At 36.8% G+C, this 27,212-nt stretch overlaps 1 protein-coding gene across 2 annotated transcripts in view; it reads left to right on the forward strand.

Annotated features, from left to right (window-relative positions):
- The window catches only part of LRRC28 (leucine rich repeat containing 28), a 135,750-nt gene that overhangs the window by 64,826 nt on the left and 43,712 nt on the right, over positions 1-27,212 (forward strand). The window contains exon 6 of one of the 2 annotated variants that reach the window (XM_003277538.4): positions 16,383-16,589. The exons of the other annotated variant lie outside the window; for it this stretch is intronic. Coding sequence (XP_003277586.1) covers positions 16,383-16,589 — 207 coding nt within the window. The remainder of the gene's footprint in view (positions 1-16,382; positions 16,590-27,212) is intronic. 2 annotated transcript variants of the gene reach the window in all.

Genomic DNA, 27,212 nt, shown 5'->3' on the forward strand with positions numbered 1-27,212 from the left:
ACTTAATAGACCGTGAGAACATTGCTCTGAACTGGTGTTCCTGTGAACACAGTTGGACTAACCACTACTTGAGATGTGTGTTGTTCCATAAGGTCAGTAGTAAAAATTATTACAGACATTTGGTTTTTCTTAAAGTTAATTTAAAAATTAAATGTCAGCTTTCTTTTGTTCTTTTTTTTAAGTTGCTTTTTGGGGTGTTGTTTTGAAATAATTCCTATATTTTGCTAATCTGCCAGTTCAAATAATAGGAGAGTAGAACATAAAATTAATTTGGAAAATGTTAATATTCTTGGAAATTTTATTTGCAACTAAAGTATTTCTGAAAAAAATATGACTTATAAAACGCATGTCATCTCTGCAACATTGAACTGTTTGCCATTCTCTATAAACATACAAGTTTTATTGTTCTTTTCCACTATTTTGTTACTTCCTATTACTGAGGAGCATTTAAAAGCTTTGTTGATGTAGTGCACAACAAAAGATTTGTAGAACACAATAAAAGATTTTGAATTCTGGTGTGTATTGACTGCCTTGCAGCAAAGCAGTAGTCCTCTTTGTAGTATTTTTGCAAAGATTGGGAATAAATAGAAATCTGAAGAAATATGTTTTTCTGTGTTCTCATTAGAAGCATCATACAATTTTCTATAATACTTGTAATTGACAGAAACTGTATGAAATTTGAGATTTAAAAAAATTTTATAATGACAGAACTTGTGAGACCCTCAGCAATATAGATTTGCACAAAAGCACATATACACATTTATTAAATTTGTGTTTTCTGTTGCAGTGAACCAGAATATCATTAGGAAACTCAAATTTTTAGAATTTTAATCTCAGATTTCAGTGTGATAATTCTTAGCTAAAGTGAATACAACTAATAAATAAAAATGTATCAGGTGCTTAAAATTGTTGTGTTTCTTGTTCTAAGGAATCCCAAAGTGTGTGAGGAGACACCATTAAATAATTAATTTTTATTATAGAAGTGTTCATAGCAATAGAAATAAAAGTTTAGACAGCATAGGAAATTTTGAAATAAAAAGATAACATCTTTCTGTGCCACATTTCATTTCTACCCTTGATATTAATCATTTTTGAGTCTTTTTTTTTCACTCCGTAGGTGGTTATCTGAGAACTCTAAACAAGAGCAGGCAGTAAATTTAGAGACTTAGCTTTTGTATTAAGATTAATAACCAATACATGCATATTCGGAAATCTCTAATGCAGTGTTTTTCATGTAAATTGTGATGTGAGTTTCTTATTGTTTCTTACAAAGGCTATATATTATTTAGAAATCAAAATTATATATTGTATTTAATATGGAATTATTTTAATTGAGAGGTGTTTTTTTAAACTAGATAATTTTGTGCATGTGTTTTTCCAGTAGTTTCCAAGTGTTCTATCAGTAGAGGTCATCAACCACTTTCTATTTTTCATGGTAATTTTTTATGTGAATTTCAAAGAAATAAACTGGAATGAATAAATTTGGTAATCTGAAATGTATATACACTAAAATGTTTTCCTTTAAAATTTCTTCCTGTTTTGAATTTAGAAAGTGAGATGAAAGCAGTCATCATTATTATATCATTCTTTCCAGCAAGTAAAATAGAGATTACTTTTACTTATTCTGTGCAAAGTAGTAAAGTTAAAAAATAAGTTTTTATTCTGGACTACGATGCTGTGATATTTCTTGAGGCAATGATTATAATAGTTTTATGCCAACAATAGACACCTAGTGGCCTCATTCAGGTCAAAGCCTAAAAACCCCATTGTGCTAACTCAGTAAAGAGAAAAAAGCCTACCTAGAAGAAGTCTGTAAAATTGACCATCGCTAAAATAAAACATAAAATGAAAATCTGCGTATGTGATCTCCATGAATCTTGAAGAATGAGGAAGATAAAGGATTTTTCCAAATAGAAATCCATGTACAGACACAAAGTGACACCAAAGATGCTAACTTTTAGAATAAATGCTTTTAAAAGTCAAAGACAATATATCTGAAAAAGAGATAAATGCCATTTCTCTCTAGCAGTTAGTTATATTATAATTGTCACTTAGCAAGAATACTTTAATGACTAGTTGGTTAGATACCCAGTGAACACCTGGGAAATAACTTATTTGGAAGAATACCGAATGAAATTCTAGTGCATAATTTAGTCACACACAAAGCACGAGGTAAAATGTCAAAACAGTGTGATTTTTTTTTTTTAAAGTACTGTCTTTAACATTTAAAAATTTCTACTGGGAATTAATTGGCAAGCTTGACACCTAGACATAAATATTTAAATCAAATTCATTTTTCTTATGTTTCTCAGATGTCATATGTTTGGGAACGTTTTATTTTATTTTATTTATTTTTTTATTTGAGACAGAACCAGACTGGGGTGCAGTGGTGCAATCTCAGCTCACTGCAACCTCTGCCTCCTGGGTTCAAGCTATTCTCTGCCTCAGCCTCCCAGGTAGCTGGGACTACAGGTGCCCGCCACCATGCCCAGCTAATTTTTTTTTTTTACTTTTTAGTAGAGACGGGGTTTCATCTTGTTGGCCAGGCTGGTTTTCAAGTCCTGACCTCAGGTGATCCCCCCGCCTCATCTTCCCGAAGTGCTGGGATTACAGGCATGAGCCACCGTGCCCAGCCGGGAGCATTTTATTTTAAAGCTCCCAAATAATATTTAATTATCTTTTATAAATATAATAGATATTCTGTTAAGAGGTCTTCTTAATTGCTAATATAATTTTTTTAACTTTAAGTTCTTCTTGTATATTGCTTATATTAGACAAATGCATAATTAATAGATTTTCTCCATGTGCTTCCTGGTATTGTTAACTTTAAGTTATGGTCATTCGTTACTAAATATAACCTGCCACACATTCAAAAGTTATGAATATATAGTAAGCCTCTTATAATATGGACAGTTGTGTCCTATACTAGCAGACCCTAAGTAATGTGTTACTAAGGGTTATAAAAAAATAAACATGAGTTCATGTTTAAATTTGTTAACTATTACTCTTTAGAGCCAAAATAATTGCTGGATAGGTTCCAAAGCAAGTTTCCCAACACCTGATTAACTCCTGGTGCCTTTGAAACATGTTATGCACTTGGAATTATAGGAGGGAACACATGCTAGTAAGCATGCAGCTATAATGGAGTGTAATAAGAGCGTGGAGAAATACGCTGGTGCTGTTTGAGCCCTACAAGCAGTCACACCTTCAGACTTACTGGATCATGATGTGAACCAAAGTCAAACTATTTCTGGCCCGTCAAATAGACCAGGTAAGGCATAGATTTGGTTTTGCCAAACTGGGTGGATCTGGTTGTACCTTCCCAAATGTGAAAATGATGTAATAGTTAAACAAATACACCCAGCTTCCAAATTTATGAAGTCAGATGATTGTTAATTCCTTCAGATTAGTTAATCTTGAAAATACATTTATTCTAAAAAGACTTCATGGTTTTTAAGTTTAAATAAGATCTAATCGAGTTTCTAAATAATCCCAAAAACAAAAGAACATCATTGTTACAAGAATGCCTCTGAGCTGTCATTGAGTATGTTATTCAGAAGATGCCAATCTTGTTTAAATATGAAAAAAAATGTTTTCTTCTGGACTTGCCTTCAGAGTTTGAGGCATGTTCTTCTCAATATAATTGATGGTATCATATCCTTATCGTTTTGGGGGTAGATTTGATCCCTAGAATCCATGAAAAAATTCTATATCAAGATCTTAAGGGAATTTCAAAACAAATTTCAAAAATACGAATGAACACATATCATTGGATTGGTTTTGCTGGCTTATGATCTTGAAGGGCAATATTTATTTGCTTACATGACTTCTGACATGCCTGCTGAAAATTTAGTTATGTTATTGTATAGTCAACTCTAAGTTATGCACATTACATTTATTTCTGTAAAACTGTGTCAGCTATATAGCAGATCACACACACAAATTTGAAAATGCATAACAGACGGGGGCTATTTAGCTTGTGGGCAGCTGGTCTTCTGTCAGTAATGTCTTATAGAATACTCCCATCACTTGCATTCACAGAGATAATTATAAGACATTAAGGAAAACTTAAATTATGTTAAATGTGCAACAAACCTCTAGCAGTCTTGGATTTCACTTTTTTTTCCTCTAAGGATTTGTGAGTTTCCTCAAAAGTCCACAACTGTTGTAATTTTGCTAAGCAACAAATCTGAATCGTAAGTGTGAGGTTTGTGTGCAGCTGCAAGTCTGGTCTGCGGCCACTTTACAAGTGAGGTAGTTTAAGGAATACATTAAGTCAAAAAATATTTACTGTGCACCTACCATGTGCTAGACTCTGCTAGGTGCTAGGAATATAGGGAATACAGCAGCAAATAAAGTCAAAGCCCCTGTTCTTAACGAAATTTATTTTCTAGTGGGAGGTACACACTGTGGTTTGACATGTAAATAAATGAATAAGTAATTAAATAAGTAGATGCAGGGAGGGAATAAACAGGATGCTACAATTGAGAAATAGGGAATCTGCTTGAAGTCAGGGAAGGCCTTTGTGAAAATGTGATAACATTCTGAAAGACAAGAAAGAGTCTACAGTTTGGAGGGTTGGGAAAGAGCATTCCTGACCGAGGAATAACAGATTCAAAGGCTCCGAGGGAAGAAATAACTTGACACTTCATTGGGCCAGACAGAAGGAAGGACAAGGTAATTAGATTGTAGCGAGGTGGGGAAGAGAGGTGGGCCAGGGCTGATCTGGAGACCATGTTACTAGTAAGATGGTGTTAGAGATTTTATTGATATGCAGCAGAAAGCCAGGGCAGAGTTTGGGGCAGGAGAGGACCATGATCTGATGTATATTTTAATGTCACTGGCTTCTGTGTAGAAAATAGATTGGAGGGGGTGAGAATAGAAGCAAGAAGACCAATGGGGAGGCTTGTTGGTTGAGTTCAGGCAAGAGATGGTAATAGGCTGAGTTTGGTGTCAACAGTGGAGGTGGAGAGGCGAACAGATTCGGTATGGATTTTGGAGTGTGGCCTCTCATGGGGCCCTCACCTACCTTTGTTCTGTATTTGTCTCTATTCTGTAGAGGATGTAAGTTACAGTGGTGTTCCCAGATTTGATCATTACCCAGTTCATAAAATATAAATAAAATAAGGGTATGTTCTTTGCTTTTTTAAAAATAAAATAAATGATTAAAAGGTTTTAAAAGGTATACTTTTCTTACCTGGAAAATTATCTTCAGACCCCCATTAGGGTCCAGATACTATTTTACAGTATGCTAATCACATTCTTGTTTATTCTTTCAGCAAAGAGATAATGGTGCCTCCTGTGTTCCAGGCACAGAGCTAAGGCATATTACTGCAAAGATGGGCAAGACAGTCCCTGCCCTTTAAAAGGTCATGTCCTGGGGCAAAGCAAGCAAGAGCCAAATAAACAGCTAAGTTACTATTCAACTTTGTGGAAAGAACCAGGCTACTGAGTTAGCTTGCGTGGATGGTGGCTAGCAGAGGCTTTGACCACTTTATTGATGCTGCTGACTTTTTTGTGGTATTTCTGTATTTAATTTAATTTCTGTTCTTTTCTATCATCCAGTAATTTCTCACAATTTCTGGTCCATGATACCTGCCAGTATTTTTTTTTACTGCTTTTGTAGATTCCCTTTCCCACCTTTTAAAATAATGTACACTCAGAAACATCTCAGAACGGAAGTATCAAAGTTTATTTGTATTATTAAGCATAATTTACCACAATTTGATTTTGGCTCCCTGGTCTGTGAGCATGATTCACCCCACGTGTAGAGACCAGGTCCTGTTCTAGATAGGCGGCTTATTTGCAGTGACCAGTCTGGATTTAAAAATATAAGTACAGTAATTTGGTGTTAAAAGATTTTAATCCTCATATCAAAGAATCAGGTTAAACTCCTTCTTAGGAAGATACGAATTCTGCTTTTTAAAAAACAATTTAAGACTATATCTAGGATTCCATCCCAATTGTTACAAGGAATGTCTAAGAGGTTGCATTGTTTGATAATTGCAGTTAAGTGTGTGGGACATCCTGAATGCTGTTCTTAGCCTTAAAAATGGACTAATATTTCAAGTGAATCTGAATTGCTTTTAATTTTTTTAATTGTCCAAGGAAGATAGTGCTTCACAGTTTCTGAAAGTCATCTATCTCCCAATAAAGAGCCCTTTTCTCTATGTTAGAGTTAAGAAACATGTTTGTGTTTGCGGTTATTTTCATAATAAAAAACTACATCAATTACAGAAATATTTAGATTGTGTTTGCATTTAGAATATTTTGTAGTATGAACTGAAAGTTAGAAATAAATACTAACTTTTCTGTTATGTATTATTGAATTATATGGGATATTTTAATCACTATTAACCTCCTGAGTTAGGTGTTACTCTCTTTTCTTTAACAGCGATTCGATGATCTAAATAGTTGAGTAAATAACCCAAAGTTGCATAGCCAATAAGTAACAGGATTATGGTTTGAACCTATTTGTACGTACCAGAACATTCCACAGCTCAGTCAAGAGAAAGAAAATGGATATAAAAAGGAAGACTTACTGTACACCAAATGATATTTGGTATTGAAATGTTGTCTTTTATTTATTTGTACAGTAGTCCCCTATTATCTGTGGGAGTATGTTCCAAGACCCCAAGTGGGTGCCTAAAACCTCAAATAGCACTCAACCTTATATACACGACATTTTCTTGATCTAATAACCTAAATGACTAAGTGACTAATGGGCGAGGAGGGTAGACAGTGTGGATACACTGGACTAAGGGATGATTCATATAATGAGATTTCATCATGCTACTCAAAATGGCATGAAATTTAAAACTTAACGAATGGTTAATTTTTGGAATTTTCCATTTAATATTTTCAGACTGCAATTGACTGTGGGTAACTGAAACTTCAGAAAGCTAAACCGCGGATAAAGGGGGATTTCTGTATCTTCTCAACCCGGTGTGCTCTGGAGCTCAACTTAGAGCTATTTTTAGTGGTACCGGAAAAAGCAAGTGCTTAAAAATAGCAAGTCTGTTATTGACTCTCTGTGGTCACTAGCTTGGTGTGGAGTGGGTGGCTTCCTTCCCATTCCCATTTAAATTTTAGATTAGGTCATTGTGCATCAGCACAGAACTATGATTTAAAGGGGACTTACTGTGTTTTTCTTTTGAAATTGACACCATAATGTTATTTTTGTGCCTAATCTAAGTAATTACTATGTGGCAATAATAAAATCATTTTCAGGATACTCTATAAGTAGCTGAAAAGTTTCACGGTATTGTGTATTTAGCACAAAAGTAAACAATGCAAACAACTGTATAGTTAGAGACACTAAGGAAATAAGGTGTACAGACTTATGTTTGCTCTCAGGGAAGGGGTAGAAAGGATCGGGAGTGGTGTGAAAAGAGTAGGATTCTACCAGGATTCCAAAAAGAATGCGTTGTAACTCTATGTCAGTAATACAACATTAATTTCAGCATGACATAGCAATAAATATTTAAAATCAGCCTGTCAATTTCTACCTAAAAAAGCCTCCTGGGATTTTGATGGGGATTGTGTTGAATCTGCAGATCAGTTTGGGCAGCATGCCATCTCACCAGTGTTGTCTTCAAATCTATAAACATGAAATATCTTTGTTTATTCAGATCTTCTTTAATTTCTCTCAGCAGTATTTTGCAGTTTGCAGCATATAAGTTTTGTACTACTTTTATTCAGTTTATTACCAAGTATATAATTTTTCTGGTGTTGTTGTGAATGGAATTATTTTCTTAATTTAACTTTGGAATTGTTTTTTCCTGATATATAGAAATGCAGTTGATTTTCTAATATTGATCTTGTATCTAGCAACCCTTTAAAACTTAGTTCTAACAGTTTTTGTGGATCCCTTAATTAGTATTTTCTACTAAGGATCATTTTATCTGTAAATAAAGTTTTACTTCTTCTCTTCCATTCTTGATGCTTTTTGTTTGTTCAGTTTTTGCCTTCCAGCCTTTGCTAGAATCTCCAATATATTGTTGGGTAGCAATGGAAACACTCAGCCTCCTTGCCTTGTAGGCACATGGGGGATTTAAGGGGAAAGCACTCAGCCTGTCACCATTAACGCAGTGTTCCATATGTTCGCAGCTCGAGGTGTTTTGTAGATGCCCCTTATTGGTTAAAGGAGTTGCCTTTTGTTCCTAGTTTGTTGAGAGTAGTTATCATGAGTGGATTTTAGATTTTGTGAAATGCTTTATTCTTATTTCCATGAACATGTATATTACGTTGATTTTTCAGGTGCTCAACCAACCTTACATTTCTAGCATCAGACCCACTTATGGGGAAGAGAGGTGGGCCAGGGCTGATCTGGAGACCATGTTACTAGTAAGATGGTGTTAGAGATTTTATTGATATGCAGCAGAAAGCCAGGGCAGAGTTTGGGGCAGGGAAGGACCACGATCTGACGTATATTTTAATATCACTTTGGCTTCTGTGTAGAAAATAGATTGGAAGGGGCGAGAATAGAAGAAGACCAATGGGGAGGCTTGTTGGTTGAGTTCAGTCAAGAGATGGTAATAGGCTGAGCTTGGTGTCAACAGTGGAGGTGGAGAGGCGAACAGATTCGGTATGGATTTTGGAGTGTGGCCTCTCATGGGGCCCTCACCTACCTTTGTTCTGTATTTGTCTCTATTCTGTAAAGGGTGTAAGTTACAGTGATATTCCCAGATTTGGTCATTACCCAGTTCATAAAATATCAATAAAATAAGGGTATGTTCTTTGCCTTTTTAAAAATAAAAAAAAAATGATTGAAAGATTTTAAAAGGTATACTTTTCTTACCTGGAAAATTATCTTCAGACCCCCATTAGGGTCCAGATACTATTTTACAGTATGCTAATCACATTCTAGTTTATTCTTTCAGCAAAGAGATAATGGTGCCTCCTGTGTTCCAGGCACAGAGCTAAGGCATGTTACTGCAAAGATGGGCAAGACAGTCCCTGCCCTTTAAAAGGTCATATCCTGGGGCAAAGCAAGCAAGAGCCAAATAAACAGCTAAGTTACTATTCAACTTTGTGGAAAGAACCAGGCTACTGAGTTAGCTTGCGTGGATGGTGGCTAGCAGAGGCTTTGACCACTTTATTGATGCTGCTGACTTTTTTGTGGTATTTCTGTATTTAATTTAATTTCTGTTCTTTTCTATCATCCAGTAATTTCTCACAATTTCTGTTTCATGATGCCCGTATTTTTTTTTTTACTGCTTTTGTAGATTCTCTTTCCCACCTTTTAAAAAAATGTACACTCAGAAACATCTCAGACCCACTTGTTCATGATAAATAATGATTTTAAGTGTTGCTAGCTTTCATTTGCTAATATTTTGTTAAGGACTTTTACACTTATGTTCATGAGGGATGTTGGTCTGTAGATTTCTTATGATGTTTTTGTATGGTTTTAGTATCAGGGTAATGTTCATAGAATGAGTTGGAAAGTTTTTCCTCCTATTTTCTGAGACAGTTTGTGAACAATTGATATTATTTCTTCCTTAAATATATAATAGAATTGAAATATTTGATAGAATAGAAAAGCCATCTGGACCTGGTCTTTTCTTATGGGAGGATTTAAAGATTTAAAATTATGAATTCAGTTTTTTTGTTTGTTTTTTGAGACAGAGTCTTGCTCTGTTGCCTAGGCTGGAGTGCAGTGGCGCGATCTTGGCTCATGGCAACCTCCACCCCCCGGGTTGAAGCAATTCTCCTGCCTTAGCCTCCCGAGTAGCTGGGATTACAGGCGTGTACCACCACGCCCAACTAGTTTTTGTATTTTTAGTAGAGATGAGATTTCACCATGTTGGCCAGGCTGGTGTCAATCACCTGACCTCAAGTGATCCACCCACCTCGGCCTCCCAAAATGCGGGGATTACAGGCGTGAGCCACTGTGCCAGGCTACTAATTCAGTTTTTTAACTTGTGATACAGCTATTTAGATTTTTAATGACTTCTTGAATTTGGTAATTTGTATCTTTTTAGAAATATGTTTATTTAAATTGCTAATTGGTTGAAATTAATTTGTTCATATTATAGTATGTCCTTTTAATCATTTTAATTTCTGTAAAGTTAATAGTGATATTTCATCTTTTGTTCCTAGTTTTTCTAATTCAAGTCAGTTTTCTTTTTCTGTGTATGTATTTATTTGCTTTGGTTAGTCTAGCTAAAGGTTTGTCAATTTTGTTATCTTTTTAAAGAACTAACTTTTGTTTTCATTGACATTTTTTTCTGTTGCTTTTCCGATTTCTATTTCATTGATATCTACTATAATTTTTATTCTGCTTATTTTTATTTTAGTTTTTACTTTTTCTTTTTTCTAAAGGTGGAAGCTTAGGAAATTGATTTGAGAACTTTCTTTGCTAATATAGGCATTCGAAGCTTTTAATCTCCAATGAATCATTTCCTTGGCTACATTCTATGAATTTTGATATCTTGTGTTGGTTGTTTCTATTTGGCAAAAATATTTTCAAAGTTTCCTTCTGATTTATTTTATTATTATGGGTTATTTAGAAGTGTATTGTTTAATTTCCAAGTATGAGGATTTCCTAGATTTCTTTCTGTTGTTGATTTCTAATTTAGTTACCTTTGGTCAGAGAACATACTTTGTATGATTTAAATTCTGTTAAATGTGAGACTTAATAGTCTAGCATGTGGTCTGTCCTGGAGAATATACCATGTGCACTTGAAAAGAATGTGTGTATTCTGCTGTAGTGTTCTTCTTAAATGTCAAATTAGGTCAGTTTGGTTGCAGTGCTGATCACAATCCTGAAAGATACAATCCTGAATGTGAGAACCCCAAATGTTGAAAGATCAAGTTTCCTAAAGATCAGAACTCCTAACATATAACATTCTAAAAGTCACAATTGTGAAAGATCAAAATCCTGAATGTTAAAATCCTGAAAGCCGAATTCTGGGAAAGGAGTTTTAGTACATTTTGGTTTTACCAGGATAGTTGCATCATGTTAGGTGGAACTATTACCTTGTTATCGCCTTTATTTGGAAAGTAGATATGGTTTAAGGAGACACATGAGTGCCAACATGACAAGGAGTGGACTCGTGGCCTTAATTTTAGGTGTCAGCTTGACTGAATTAAGAAATACCTAGAAACTTGATAAAGCATTATTTTGGGTGTATCTGTGAGGTAGTTTCCAGAGGAGACTAGCACATGAGTCTGAGTGGACTAGGTAGGGAAAGTCTGCCCTCATTACTGGTGGGCACTATCTAGTAGGCCAGAGAGAACAAATACTGAAGGCGAATTGGTCTCTGTCTCAGAGAAGGGACAGCCTTTTCTCCTGCTGCCTTAGACATTAAAATTCGAGGTTTGACATCCTTTGGGCTCCAGGATTTACACCAGCAGCCCGCCGGGTCCTGAGGCTTTTGATCTCAGACAGAGTTGCATCATTGGCATCCTTAGTTCTGAGACCTTCAGACTGGGACTGAGCCACACTGTAGATATCCCCAGGTTCCAGCTTGCAGACAGTCTGTCATGGGACTTCTCATACGTGAACCGATTCCCCTAATAAGTCCCTCCTCATGTATCTATATACATATCTTATTGGTTCTGTCTCTCTGAAAAACTCTAATACAGATTTGGTATTGGGGAAGCCAAGTATCATTCCTTCTTACCGTTTTCCTTTTAACACAATGGAAGAGATCAGTGAAATTGTTCTCTTGCAAAAACGCTGAGATAAATTAAGTGTATGAGGCTACTTAATGGTAAAAGATAAATTTTAAAATATAATTGGTGCTGTGAATACAGAAAATCACTTAATTGTAATGGTCAAGCAATAACCAGACTTTCAAATAGACAGCATACCCTTCAAAAATTTGTAGACCACAACCACCCTCCAAATATAAGTGGAGAGAGTGTTTTGAAGATCATAGAAGTGAAAATGCAGGTAAAAAATACAAGAAATCTCCCCTGCCAAATTTTTCAATGGTGTACTTCTGCCCCTTCACACATAGTGCCAGTTTGTTATGCTGAGCATTTCATCTTCGCATAATTTCCAACACTGGAGGTATAAATTGTGTAAAAATTTCGAGAGTTCTAATTTTATTGTGTGCATTTTTATAAATTTGTCCGTAAAAGTACATTATTACAATGTTAATTTGGGGTATAAGCATTGGGCATGTGTGGAAAAGGTTGAAACTTCCTCAGTAAATGAAGGGATGTCCATTTTGTACATCTGCATATGTGAAAGATAAAATTTCTTGAGATCTTCGCTCTTTGGATATGGATAACTGCATATTCAGTGGTTGACCCATCATAGTTTTTCACTGATCTCGTCAGAAGACTTAGGTTGGTCGTCACGGTATTTCATGCAGCTGACTGCAGTTATAAAGCTGGCTGCACACGGTTGCCAACCATAGTGGCATGCATTTATGCATTTTGCTTTTTGACATATTTCCTTGTGAATATGGTTTTTCTGCTTGTAACTATTATACCCATGCACCTATGATTAATATATCTGAGTGTTTATGCTTGCAAAGATATGTATGTGTATTGCCTATTTTATTGTGTAAAGTGACCTATCAAGTATTGTTAGGTTTTTATGTTTCTAAAATAAACCTTCTTTATAAAATAAATACATGTCTTTTTTTAAAAAAGAATTTTTAAAAATTCTTTCTTTCCAGAATTATACTTTTGGGATATTGATCTTTCAGGATTGTGATTTTCATTCAAGATTTTACACTTTATAGATTTTGGAGCTTTCAGGATTTCAACATTTGGCATTATGGTTGTCAGGAGTGTGTCTTTTAGGATTATGGCCCAAGCCCATTTGGTTGATTGTGTAGTTTTAAGTTTTCTATATTCTTAGTGGTTTTCTGGTTAGTTGTTTTATTTTTATTGAGAGTAATGTATTAAAATCTCCATCTATCATGTTGAAATGTCTGCTTTTCCTTCCAGTTCTGTCACTTTTTTGCTTTATATAATGTTGGGCTCTCGTTAGATGTCTATATATTTATAGTTGACTTATTTTTCTAAAGTATTATCCATTTTACTATTATGAAATATTCATCTTTGCCTTTTATAGCATTTCTTGTCTATTTTTTTCTGATATGAATATAGCTGCTCTCTCTTATATTACTTTTTGCACAGTATGTATTTTTCCCATCCTTTTACTTTTCAACCTATTTGTGCCTTTGAATCTAAAGTGTATTTCTTATGGATAGCATATTGTTTTCTATGCAGTTGACAGCCTTCCCATTTGACTGGGTTATTTAGTCTGTTCACATCTAATGTAATTATTGATATGATTGTGTTTATTAATACATCAACCATTTTGCCATGTGTAGTCTACATATCTTGTATTTTTTCCCTGTACCTCTCCTTCTATTGCCTTTGTTCATGTTAGATAAATGTTTTTAGTGTGCAATTTCAATTACTGTGCCGACTTTTTTTAACTATATATTTTTATTTATCTTCTTGTTTCCTCTGAACATGATGAGTCATTTTTCTATTGATGCTTTCAAGATTTTTTATGTGTCTTTGTCTTTTATAGTTTGATTATGATGTGTATAGGTGTGGGTCTCTTTGTGTTTATCCTACTTGGTCTTTATCAAGCTTCTTAAGTCTTCAATATTTCTCATCAAAATTTAAATTCATAATCACACATTGTTGCCCCATTTTACAATAACGCAAAAAAAGTACAAGCCTTAGTAATTTTTGCAGCCATGTAAAAACACTTTTTTGCACACTTATTTTTGAAATATGTTCAAAATCATTCATTTTACTTGCTGCCATGTAAATTTTGATGGATTTTTTTCAAATACCTTTAGGTAGATGGTTTGCAAATAATGCAATTCAGAGGTATTGATGACATTTTAATTGTTTTTCCATAAAAATAAATTTTTAGCATTGGCATCAGCACACTTAGAGTGTAATAGTCTAGAAGCTTGTGCCTGTCTTTGACTTTTTCCTATTTTATTATTTTCCATATCCAATCAAGCTACCTCATGCTTTTGTTAAAAGTACCTCTGGAATTTATCTTCAAATTCTATTGCTCTGCCTCTGTTCTAGTCAAATGCCTACTTGTTTTGTCAGCCTAGGATCTCTTTCCATATCATTGCTTTCTGCATATTTGCCTGCTAGCCTTTCCAAAAAACATCCTTTCATCCTTTAAGAATCTTCAGGAGATGTCATATTCTCACAATAGCAAGTCCAGGCTCCTCTACCCAATATTTATTATCATTCCTGCCTCCACCAAGCTCTCTCTGTCTGTATTGAATTTGTTTTCTGCTCTTCTCCCATTGGTGTCTCTGTCCTTTGTTGGTCCCCAAAGAGCCCATTGTGCAAGCTGTGTTTAGTTTTTCACTTCCATGCCTTTCCTCATGGTTTTAACCCCACCCCTATCCCCTGCTGGGAATGCTTTCCGCGTTTTCTCTGTGCCTTATTCAAATTCCCATCTCCAGTAAATTTTGGAAGAGTTTCTCCAAGCCTTCACATAACCTTCTCTGAGCTCCTCTTGCACTTTGTCAGTTGTGTGTGATATGCTTCTCAGTGGCAGAGGCCTTGTCTCATCATTGTCTTGACACGGGCTGTGATGTGTCTGGGATTGGTTACTCTTCTCTCCCACATAGTCATTTTTTGATTTTTAAATTTAGTTCTTTTTCTTTTTTCTTTGTATTTTTTCTTATGACTTATAAAACACGATGTTTCTTCCTCATGTTTTATCCCCACACACCCAAAATCAGAAGCATTTTTGTTTTGTGAAAGAGATAGGCTTAGCAAGGTGGAATATTGTGCCAGTGGAGCCAAGCGTGAAATTGACTCCCCTGTGCACCAGTTAAGTTCAAGTAGAAAACTCCCTTTCAGAGTCACAGGCTGTATACTGAATCCTACCTGCCCGCTCCACTGCAGATGTATATTTTGTTCAGTATTGAGGAAATTGAGCAGTAACGTATGAACTTCCTAGCACAAATTTGTAAATATTAGAAAAATAGCTACAAGTTAGGGTATTTTGGACTTGTATTACTTTTATAAAGTAAAATAATTATTTTAAGTGCTCCTACTAATAAAAAGTCTATAGCAAAGATCAGCAAACCTTTTCTGTGAATGGCCAGATAGAAAATATTTTTAGGTGTTGTAGGCCACATATGTTCTCTGTCACATGTTCTTTGTTTTTATTGTTGTTTACCATCCTTTAAAAATGTGAAAAACCAGTTTCAGCTTGCAGGCAGGACAAGAGCAAGCCATGGGCTAGATTTGGCCTGTGAGCCATAGTTTACCACCACCTGGTTTGTAGCAAGAGAAAAACTAATCTGTTTAATTGAGCATCCAAGACGGCAGAAGACTCTTACCCAGTAGAGAAGACATTGCTAATACTAATCCAAGTGTTGTACAAACTGGAATGTGCACGGAGGGGTACTGTCAAGTGGTAGAGCCTGGGAAACCTTAACCTAGGAGGAATGACTCGGGAACAGCGACAGGATGAGAAGGGGAAGAGATGGTATCACAGTGGTCTTCAACGTCTAAGTCTCCATGATGTGAAAATAGACTTGTCCTGCAGAGTGCTGACTGTAGGTCTTCAGTGTAATGTGCTGACCTGGGAAAGAGTAAATGTCCTTCCCCTAAAATGGTGATTTACCCTGAGAAGGACTAAGTTCCTTGTAAGGACCTTCCTAATCTTCACTCAAGTCTTAAGTGATTTGATGTATGAAAAGGACCTAATTGTACTCACCATGGAAGAGATGACAACTGTAGACATCAATGATGAGGGAATTTTGGAGTAAATGGAAGTATTTAATTTGGGAATTAAAGTAAATCTTTATAGGGTATGTATACTTTGGGTTTTTTAAAAGGTGCCACATGCCTAAACAATATCTAAAAATGTTAGTTAACTGTATCTCATTTTATTGTTATAATCTTTACCATGGTGAAAATTTCCAAAAGACATTCTAATTTCTACTCCAGAAATCTATTTAGCTCATATGAAAAAGTTGCACTTACTTCATTGCTATTATTCATAAATCTCCTATTTTCTTCTTAGATGGATGGTAAAATCACACAAGTGGCAAAAACCAGGTTCCTTGAAGTGACTGTAATTGTTCTTTTCTCACCCTGGCAACAAACTTGACTCATCAAGATGCAGAAGCCATAGTGACAGACTTCTGGTTCAGATTCACCACTTTGTGTCTCTTTTTTTCTCCATGCTAGCCAGCCCTTTTCTCCATTTAAGAAATTCTGGCAGGGTAATTTAAAGACACTCACCTAGGTTGGATTATTTGCATTTTCACCAGAAATCCTGCACTTCAGCATTCATGTTTATGGAAATAGTCGCAGCTACTGATTTCATTTGGTTAAAGTGTTATATATTGATTCATTTTGTTCATTTCAGTTCATAAGGATGCAATTTATCCTAATTTTGATTTTGGTTGTAGAGGTTGGCGATTTGAAGGAGCTGCAGACACTAGACATTTCTACCAATCGTTTGCTAACTTTACCCGAGAGGCTTCACATGTGCCTTTCTCTGCAGTACCTCACTGTGGACCGAAATCGTCTATGGTATGTGCCGCGCCATCTCTGCCAGCTGCCCAGCCTCAATGAGCTCTCCATGGCTGGAAACCGTCTTGCATTTTTGCCACTTGGTAAGTGATTGTGTTTAAAGTAAAGCAGCCAAAGAATAAGATGGAAAGCCTTTGTTTCTTTGACTAGAACCAATTAGTTAGTTTCCTTCCTTCTGTGTATCTTGACGATTGCTTCTCTAAGTTTGTTTTTGCAGTGAACAAAGCGTCATTCCTGGTTAACAAATGGAATTTATTTCAGTGAGGGATTTTATACTTTAAAAAAGAAATCTGTGCTAAAACTGTGTTTAGGATAAAATATATGAGATGGTTTCCTCAGAGAAAGGAATTAAAGTGTGTGTGTGTATGTGTGTGTATATGTAAGATATTGAACAGTATGAAAAGATAGCTAGCTACTGGTAAAAGTATTGGCTTATATGTTGACTTCTCCCTAGAAAAATTGATATTGGGTATCCTAATAATTAATATTGCCAGATAACTAGATTATCTGACAATATTAGATATTGCTGAGCTAGAAATGTCAGCCTGGCTAAAAAATAACATATTATCCACTGTAGAGTTCTGTAGCTGACCCATTTTGACATATTATATGTCAAAGTACATAGGCCTTGAATAAAACAGTACATTATAGATAGCTGAATAATTTTGTTAACTGGTAAGAAACAAAAGTGCCATTTAAAAAAATTAAAATATGAGGCCCCTTTGAACCTTAAACTGTCACAATAAGCATCATATGATTTTACTCAGAGAAGCATTTTTATAATTTATCTCTGAGGGTAGTAAAGTGAATAATTTGCTAGTCCCTAAAGGAAATATTTTCCAACGTGATACAATGAACATATTATTTTCAATTCAGTATGTTCAGGGTAACTTTAAAATACTGGATACGTTAAAATCAATTGAAGTAATAATCAAATTTAAGGAGATTATTTTTCCATAAATATAATTAAATTTTGTACTTATAAAATTAACAAAATGAAATGAGGCCGTTTCAGAAGCAGGCTACATTTCTAAGAAATCAGAGCTTCTTTCAAGTGAGAAAAATATCAAATATAAATAGATTTTTAAAAATAAATGTACCTGCTGCACTAACCACACAGGTCATAGACCGATTATGGTGGTCAAGCACCAAATTACAAATCTAGAGATCCAGCTTATAGCCTGATTCCACCATTTCACAGTGTGTGACCTGGAGTAAGTCACCAGAACCTCTCTGAGCTTCATAAATTTTATTTTCTGTGAGCCAGAGATCATATTTATCCTGCTTCCTTTATAGTTATTTTGAAGTTGAATATGATAGTTTATGTATAAGAATTACAAAGCACTGTACAAATTAGATGATTCTCAAATGAGAAGATACAACTTGTAGATTACCATATCTGACTTAAAAAATTTTTATTCTTGAGCCAGGCATGGTGATACATACCTGTAGTCCCAGCTACCCAGGAGGCTGAGGTGGAAGGATCACTTGCGCCCAGGAGTTTAAGGATGCAGTGAGCTATGACGATGCTTGAGAAAAGCCACTGCACTCGAGCCTGGGCAACATACCAATACCTTGTCTCTAAAAATCTTTTTTTACCCCCCTCACATTCACCCCCTCTCCTTGTAGTAAGTACCTAAACTTGTATTTACCACTTCCTAATGGAGATAGAAATGTGACCTATACCAGTGCCAACTCCCTTCCAAGTGATTGCCAGGATGTTGCAGTCAGTGCTGGCAATACATGAGGGAAGGCAAGGAGAGAAGGAGGGAGGGAGATAAAGGATGTGATGGTTTGATTTGTGTGGCATGAAATGCAACTTACTGACATAACACCAGAGTTCAGAGTAAAGTTGCAAATTTTGTTATAAGCAGCCTTTAACTTACTGTGGTTTGACTTTCAGATGTTACCAGAAACAGATTAGCTTATTAAGTCTGGGATCGCCTATACTACTATTCATAATGTTGTTATTATAGACAATATATGTAAAAAGGAGTGTTTCCATGTGCAATAATGGTATTATGTATACTACTATGACTATTTGTAAGAAGAATAATAGCTATCATTTATTGAGCACTGAGTCTTCGGCCTGGTACTCTGTTTAATTGCTGTACATATGCTCACTAATTTAGTTATTACAAAACCTTATGACAAAATCTATTATTGTAAAAGTTATTGGCAACCTAATTTTACAGATAAGGAAATTGAGGCTTACGGAGGTACCTGCCAGAGTCACAGCTAGTAAGAGACAGAATTGAGTTTCAGACTTGTCTGATTCTAAACCTACATTCTTGCCACATTGACATGCTGTCTCCATATTTCAGACATGGTCTCTCTACAGGGGGACCTTATTTGGGAATAGGGCTGAACCATGTTGAGCATCTTTTAGTTGTTGTGTGGCCGTTTCCAGTGTCAAAGTTTGGTTCTGCCATTTTGGGCTCAAGATACTCCTATTGACACTCTCATTGGCCTCATTCAATCTCTTTCTCTATTCACTTAGCAAGATTACCTGCTGGAGGCTAGTGCTTTCTCTCACCTACCCACTCTGTACGCCAACCAGGTGCTCCCAATTACTTGTTTCCACCTGACCTAGCATCAGTAGCTTCTGCATCAACAGAAATCTTATAAAAGCCTAGGCCTGAGACCTGTTATCTAGGTCTATCTTGGTGCTAGTAACTCTTCTTCCATTGCCCGGCCCCTGCAACTTCAGCAGAACTCCTGATTCCTGAATTTGGAGGTGTGCTCCTAATAACTTGTTTTTCTCTTGTCTTGGTTATTCCATTACATATTCTTTGTCTCAGCTGTAAACCGTTCATACAACTACTGGCTACATTGAGCCTGCCAGAGTCTGATCCACAGCCCTGTTCTCTTGTCTGATACTCAGATGTGCTATTACCAGAATGCCATCTGGTTCTAGAGCCCTAGGTCTGCCTAGACTCCTGCGTACAATCGAACTCCTTAAGTCGAATGACTTTTGTTTGCTGCAGCTGGTTGCTGTGCCCTTCGCCTTGCCTGTTCTCCCTCCCTCACTATAGCTCCTTAGCCCTGGCTCCTCATTCCCCTAGTCATTGGCCACTCATTCCTGCCTTTCTTTCAGCAGTGACAAAAGCTGAGTATGTGCCAAGATGGCAGTGGTGTTCGGAGAATAGAGGGAAGCCATTCCCATAGGAAGCTGACCACTGTAATGTTTGGGGTCCTGGAGAGTGATGCTGTGTGTCATGCTGAATGCTTGCAGCAGCAGAGGACCTGACTTGCAGTGGCTGGTGCAAGGTGATAGAAATGGTTGTTGGGTAGAGAACTGAGCGCTACATACACATAGCTAGGCTGCTCTTCTGCCTTGGCACCCTCAGTTATTTACTAGGGCATTTTCTGTATGCACCATGCTAATAGCCGGTGTGGTTAAGGAGGTGGGCATCTCTTCTTTGGTATACAATCTTCAGTGCTGAGTTGAATTATTACAGACTAGCTTCTTCTGTCTCTAGGTTTCTTGTCACTCCAAAGCCTTGCCTCTGTGTCAGGAGCAACTTTCCTTTGTGAATTTGTGAATGTGGTGTCAAGGAACTTTAGAGGCAAGAGGGTCTGCTCTGCACTGTGAGAAGGTTGCCTTATGGCAGTTGAAGTAACCACAACTCCCAAGTCTTGGGCTACAGATAGCCCAGGATAGGAAGCAGCTTCCACAAGGCTCTGGGCACCATCCTGGCTCACAAGGCTTACAGCCCTGGCAGAACATGGGCCTGTGAATAGGTTTTACTTTACTTTAGAAAAGCATACAAGCAAGAGGATGATGATGATGAAGATTATCCAGTATAAAAGAAGCAGGCTACCTGAAGCAATGCTCTGCCCTGGTCTAAAACTGAATTCTGAGAACAGCAGGAAGAAAGGATCAGGGAGCAAATACAAGCCCCGGTGGCCTTGCTACATCTGGTATACTGGATATTCTTTGTAAGAAATGGATGAGACAGCTAGAGAGCTCTGTGTGAGGTCACTCAAGGAAGGCTTCAGGAGACTGGAGACAGGATAATCCACGGAGATGAAGAAACTGAAGCTGACCAAAATAGCCACAGTCTCCTCAGTCTTGTCCTTCTTTTTCTGGGGGTATTTTTTGCCATCATGAAGATCAGTTTGGAAATAGAATTCAGTTCCATCTTTAAGAAGAAAACAATTAAATTTATACACTTAAAACCTTTCCATGAACCGTTTTCTGAAAAACCAAAGCCACCTAATGCTAAGAACTATCTGGGAGAGTCAAACAAAGCATGCCGCCTCTGGCACTGCCTTTTTTTAGAGAACTGAACTGTTCTTAGAAACTTAGCAAATAGGGGTACCTCTTTACAGTATTTGGAAATACTCTGCACATACACACAGGCACACACTCACGTGTACCCCTAAGGTTTTCAAATATTAGAAGGCTCCTGTGTTCTAAGAGCCTTGATTCTATAAGCATAATACAGGAACTTGAAAGTTTTATGAAATGAATGCTGTGATATCGCTCCCTATGATGGAAGGTGGTAATCTTATTTTGGGGAGCCACTTAATGAATTCAATTTCTTGCCAAAGAAGTGTGACTTAGGAGAAAACCAATTTTTAAGTGGCTTCTTAAAGAAATGTAAGATTATAGCCTCTTCAACAGGTAACTAGAGACACCACTGTAAGGATGACTTAAATCACTTATAATACTGTCTCACCCGTTAACAGTCTTTGAGTATGTTTCCCTAAGTCACTTGTACTACTGTTGAAACCATTAAGACTCTTTGACTATGTTCTTCTTAAGATGAAAAGATGCATCAAAAGAAAAGGATGTTCCTATTATTACTATGCCATCACAACTGAGTGACAGAAGATTCTACAGATGGAAGCTTTGTTCACAGTGGTGACTATCAGCAAGGAGGAGGGGAAAGCAGTCACTTGAGCCTAGTGCTGTGAAATTTAATAGAGGCCTCAAGACGTGAATATTTGCATTTGATTCAATACAGCTCTGTTAACTAAATAACTCAGAGAACTGCAACTGATTTCTTGGCTTCTGAAAGTGTAGGGAGATATAAAGAAAATGATTTTTTTCTCTAAGGCTTTTTAACCATGCGCTTCTGGTTTTCATTGCATAATTAATAAGTCCAATTATCCAGGCATGTTTACAACTTATTTAATGTTGAATAATAGATATAAGGATTGTGTTCCGTTCACAAATTGACTATGGAAGAGCATCCTTTAGTTAGCTCCCAGGAAATGCCACGTCAGCCAAACTCAATGCCAGTAACTTCTGTAGTTTAAGAAAACAAGAAAACAAAAGTATCCACGTTAGCGATGGAATTCTTATTCAATATTAACTTAAAAAAACAGTGGTGGGCTGGGAACCGTGGCTCATGCCTGTAATCCCAACACTTTGGGAGACCGAGGCGGGTGGATTACTTGAGGTCAGGAGTTCTAGACCAGCCTGGCCAAGATGGTGAAACTCCGTCTCTACTAAAAGTACAAAAACTAGCTGTGTGTGGTGGCAGGCACCTGCAATCCCAGCTACTGGTGAGGCTGAGGCCCAAAAATTGCTTGAACCCGGGAGGTTGCAGTGAGCCAAGATTGCACCACTGCACTCCAGCCTGGACAACAGAGCGAGAAAAAAAAAAATAGGGATTGAATTCGTAATCAGGAACGTTTAGCACAGGTCATTGAGATTTACAGAATAGCTTGTGCATAAACCACCATGTAGTAAGCCCAACAGCTAGTAGAAAATAACTTTCTACTAAGGAAAATTAACTGCGTTTCTAAACCAGCCCCAGAATTATCTCTTGGAGATTCTAGTAGTGTTTATTTTCTTGGGAAGAGTTATTCTGTGTGTCAAGGACTTGTGCCACATAATGAAATGATGTTTGAAAAATATCAAATATAAATAGATTTTTAAAAATAAATGTACCTCTGCACTAACCTCAAATTGTTTATAGAACAATTTTAGTGGACAAGCAAGCACGTGAGTACAGAGATTCATGTTTTAGCGTGATCTCCTCCAGATCACACACTGTGACTTTGATAAGGGTATAAAGCTGGCCCTTTATCACATAACAGGAGAACACTCCAGTTTTTTGTAGTGGTAGTACACTTGTATTTGTTTGTAGGAATTGGATGCCTTATGTAGAAAAAATATATAGCAAGTAATGGTGCAGTTTTTGAAACTAGCTCCTAGGCATTTTCAAAGCACATGCTGAAATCCCTTCTCTTTTTGTAAATGGCATATAAAAGGTACAAATCTGTTAACTGTACTTGTTTTTTCTATTGCCTCTTGTTCCTACTTTCTCTGTATTTGCTTAGAAAGTCAGGAAAAGAATTGCTGTTTACTATTTTTTTAATAAAAATTAAAGTCCACACAGTAAAACTATTTAAACTTCAATCAACTATTGAAACTAGTTGGAAACCAGTTAATAATTTCCTAATCTCAGACTTAGAGATGAGTGTAAACTGTACTGTACTGAACTGTGAATATATTTCATCTGCAGTTTGAAGAACTATGGCCTTGACGTCATTGTTTAATGGGACTAATTTGCAGAATTTGTGGCCTTAAGTAAATTTCAGTAAAGAACTTTATTCTAGTACAGACAAAAAGTCCCAGAAGTTGGAGTGAGTTCTGTGTTTGAGTAGAAGGTGTAGAAGGTGTGATAGCTGCTTTCAAAAAGGGAACCCAAACGTGACAAGATGATGTTCTGTAGTAATTGTTGGGCAGGTCTCTATTTAATGAAAACAGAGAAAAGAAAGTCTTGAAAACAAGATTCAAAATCTAGTAGTGGGAAGAAATGAGAGAATGAGTCTGTTAACAAAAATCCATACAGATCTTGTTTCACAAGAAAAGTTAGAGCTCTGGAATGCAAATGTTGTCAAGGAAATAGATGTGCAATGCTTCTTTTTGAGCTCTGTCTTTTTGTAAGTATTTGTAACAAAAACTCTTCTTTATCCTTGTGCTGCTTACTCATCTGAGCCTATTCTACTATCTTTTTTTTTTTTTTTTTTTTTTTTTTTTTGAGACAGAGTCTTGCTCTGTCACCCAGGCTGGAGTGCAGTGGCGCGATCGGGGCTCACTACAACCTCCACCTCCCGGGTTCAAGCGATTCTCCTGCCTCAGCCTCCTGAGTAGCTGGGATTATAGGTGCACACTGCCATGGGTGGCTAATTTTTGTATTTTTAGTAGAGACGGGGATTTCACCGTGTTGGCCAGGCTTGTCTCGAACTCCTGACCTCAGGTGATCCACCTGGCTCAGCCTCCCGAAGTGCTAGGATTACAGGCGTGAGCCACCGCACCCAGCCTATTCTACTGTCTTCTGACAGTGCTTCGTTTTTCTTCCACTGCATATGGGTTTTGCTCTTGTGTTAGGTTTTCTTAGGAAGCTAACACGATTATTTCATGTGGCTTCTGCAGCACTGGCCAGACGTTGACTTACTATGCTAATGTATGAAGAGAAAAGTGCACCTAGATTAGGTGAGCTTTAAATGAACAAATTTGTATTTTTCTCTAAGTTTTAGAGTAGGATTTAGGGGGTGGGACATGATTAATGTGAAGAAAGTGAGCCCTGTTCTCCCAAATATCAATTAAAAGAAAAAGAAATGCTCATTCTTAGGGCACAATGTGAAGTTTAGAAAAATAGCAGTATGAGGGCTAGCACCATGAGCAGAATGTTTACCAGGAGAGTTTTTTGTTATTCTGGTTCTAGAACTCACAGCTTTTTAAATAGTGACAAGAATGTGCAGTACTAGTGAAGCCTGGGAGATGTTATGAATTGACTTAAAAGCAAGAATCTGGAGTTTCCATCAGTCATAGCTTTCAGTAAAGTTCTTAAGTTCCAAACAAACCAGAAAAACAGGAACATAGTGCAGCTGAGCAGCAGTTCAAGGTACAATGCAGTGAAGACATTTTGCTCTTCACACAGGCAGCCATGGCAGTGTTGTATTTTCCAAGTCCACACTGGACAGTCAGCCAGTTTCCTTTTCCAGGATCTTCTCTGAAGGAATTCTTGGTATTTGTGCCATAAATCTGTAAATTAGAACGAGCCCACCAGTTTTCTAGACCTTTAAAGCAAGCAAAGAGAAACTTTGTTCATCACTTATCTCTTTGGCAATGTCTGCTTCCAGACCCCACTCTGATACTACACCTGGATGCCTTGGGCAAGAACCAGCTCTCTCACCCTTAGCCCCCAGGGAATCCTGCTAGGTAGTACCACTCCCTGCCCTGCATGGGAGTGCCCTGCTTGTATCGAAATGATGTGTTGGGGGAGGCTGTTTAACTTCCATCATGGAGAAACAGGCAGATGTGCCTTTAAATCCCAGCTCTACCACTTAATAGCTGTGTAATCTTGGACTTAGGAAGGTTATTTAAGTCTCAGTAATAGGGTAATATTAGCACCTACTTCATAGCACGATTGTGAGAATAAGATCCATAAAACACGTATCACTTATAAATACCACATAAGCATACAGTCAGTATGAACTGTTTTTACTCTGTAACTAGACTGTAAGGAAGTGTAGCAACTGTGTGTCTTTGGACCCCAAGCATTGAGCACAGTGCCCAGCCCATTGCTTGTGATCTCTTTGTTACCTGAACTGTGCAACAGAAATAGAGATGTTGCAGCATGAATATTTAAGCCCACAGCAAAGGAAGCCTGCAGTCATTCAAATTCATTAAAATCTATTTATTGTAATTGAACAGTTGATGATCTACCATGTATAAAGTTATTAAATTATAATTCACCGTGAAGTCTTCTTTTGTAAAAGCTGAATAGAAAGACAGTGACTTCGTAAGAGAGTTAATGGAGTCTGTGTGCTTGTGTGTATTTAAAGAAGCTAGCACTTAAAAATTTATTACTCTGAGAAAGTGGTTGAAGGGTTCTCTTTGTAAAAAGCATCATGTAGGTAATTTAAATTCATTTTAAGAATTATTTTGGAATACACTGTAAATTATTCTGAATTTATTACTAAGAAGCCCACATTTTATAGTATTTAAAGCATTGTAATTATGACTAATAATATCTCTGATTTATTGAACTATGATAATTGGTTTAACATTGATAGAGCATTCCAAATAATTTATTTTGATTGATTGCTTTGTTGTTGTTGTTTCTTTTGCCCCATGATTTTGTTGATGAGAATATACCATTCACCTTTTGATAAAATAAATGAGTTTCATACTGGTCAGCATGAAGTAAACACAGATCCTGTTCTGTCCTCTCCTGTGCTGTCATTCCATGCTTGCTTTTACAGTGTGGTTAAAAGGGCAGTAGCCTGAGTACACAGGAGCTTTTTGTTCCGTTTTCAGCCATGTGGACTGCGTATGCCAGAGCCTTGAGGTTACAAACAAACAGAATTGAGTTTGTGCAGGACTCCTAGATTTTGCTAATTTCTAAGTCAGACACTTTGATCTGTGAGTTTGGAAGAAAAAAAGGAAATATTTTGGACACAATACAGTACTTTAAAAAGCCACATGAAAAAGTTCTTTATGGCTGTAGCATCTATACGGATGGACAGCCTCCTTGCTTTATAAATTTTACATACTGAGCAATTTTGCCCAAGAACTTTAAAAAATATTATTGCATGATATATCTATCGTAAGGTATTGGTGCATTAATATTAATTAAAGGAAGAAAACAAACCACCCCAGTGGTTAGTAGTAGATGAGTGATCTCTTCCAAAGTTAATTATTGAGTGAAGGTTTTTGTGTCTTAAGAATATAAGAAATATCTCAAAGCCTTTTCATGAAGTACATGTTCGTATTTCAGCCTCATAATGATTACGAATGCCATTCCATTGTGCTTGGAGTTTTTGCCAGCCAACTGCCTTCTGGCCAGGATCACGCTCTCAAGAGGCTGTCACAGCACCACCTTTACAGCCTGTGACCTTGCCCAGCGCTGTGGTGCCCTGGCCTCCCCACCAGGCTGTGCTGTGCCAACTAAAACGGCAGAGCTGCCTGGTTCTCTTCATCATCCTGCTGGTTCTCTTCATTATCCCACACTGTTTTGTGATCTCCTCTTTGTATTCAGAAGTGGGAGGTAAAAGACTAAGATGTATCGAGTACCAATTATTTTGCCAGGAATAAAGCTGGGCACTATATATGTTGTTTAATCTTCATAACAGGTCTGTGAGAAAGGTACTGTTATCCCCTTGTTGCAGTGGAGGAAGCAGGCTCAGAACATTTCATTTCCCTTCATGTCAGGAAGCAGTTAGTAAGTGAGGAAGCAGGATTCAGACTCAGTTCTGACTCCAGCACCCACTGCATTGTCTAATTTCAGTGCTGCCATTCCCCACTCTATATCAGATTGTGTATTTGGAAAGTTTAAGTGTCTGTATTACATACTCATGTCCATGTGGCATTATGCTGGCTAATGTATAATAGATCTGAACGTAGCAGATACTGATTTTCTTTCAGCTTTAACATAAAATAGTCTATTTCATGGTGGGCATATATAAAAAATTACCTTCCTTAGAGTAGCCAGGAGGTGCAAACTGAATTATGTGGAATATTGAAAAGCTAAGACAAGATCTGAACCTAATAGCATTTTTAAATTATCAACTCATTTTTTTCCTATAAAACTAACACAGGGAAAGAAGACTAAACTATGTAAGAAGTAGCAAGTGTCAGCTTTTATTTAACTGTATTGTATGATCTTTGCATGTCACCTCATTTAATTTGCATAAGCTCTTTCTGCAGTATAGAGAAAAGAGGTGCTTTCTCTGTCATG

Source organism: Nomascus leucogenys, chromosome 6 (genome assembly GCF_006542625.1).
Source record: "Nomascus leucogenys isolate Asia chromosome 6, Asia_NLE_v1, whole genome shotgun sequence".
Taxonomy (NCBI): domain Eukaryota; kingdom Metazoa; phylum Chordata; class Mammalia; order Primates; family Hylobatidae; genus Nomascus; species Nomascus leucogenys.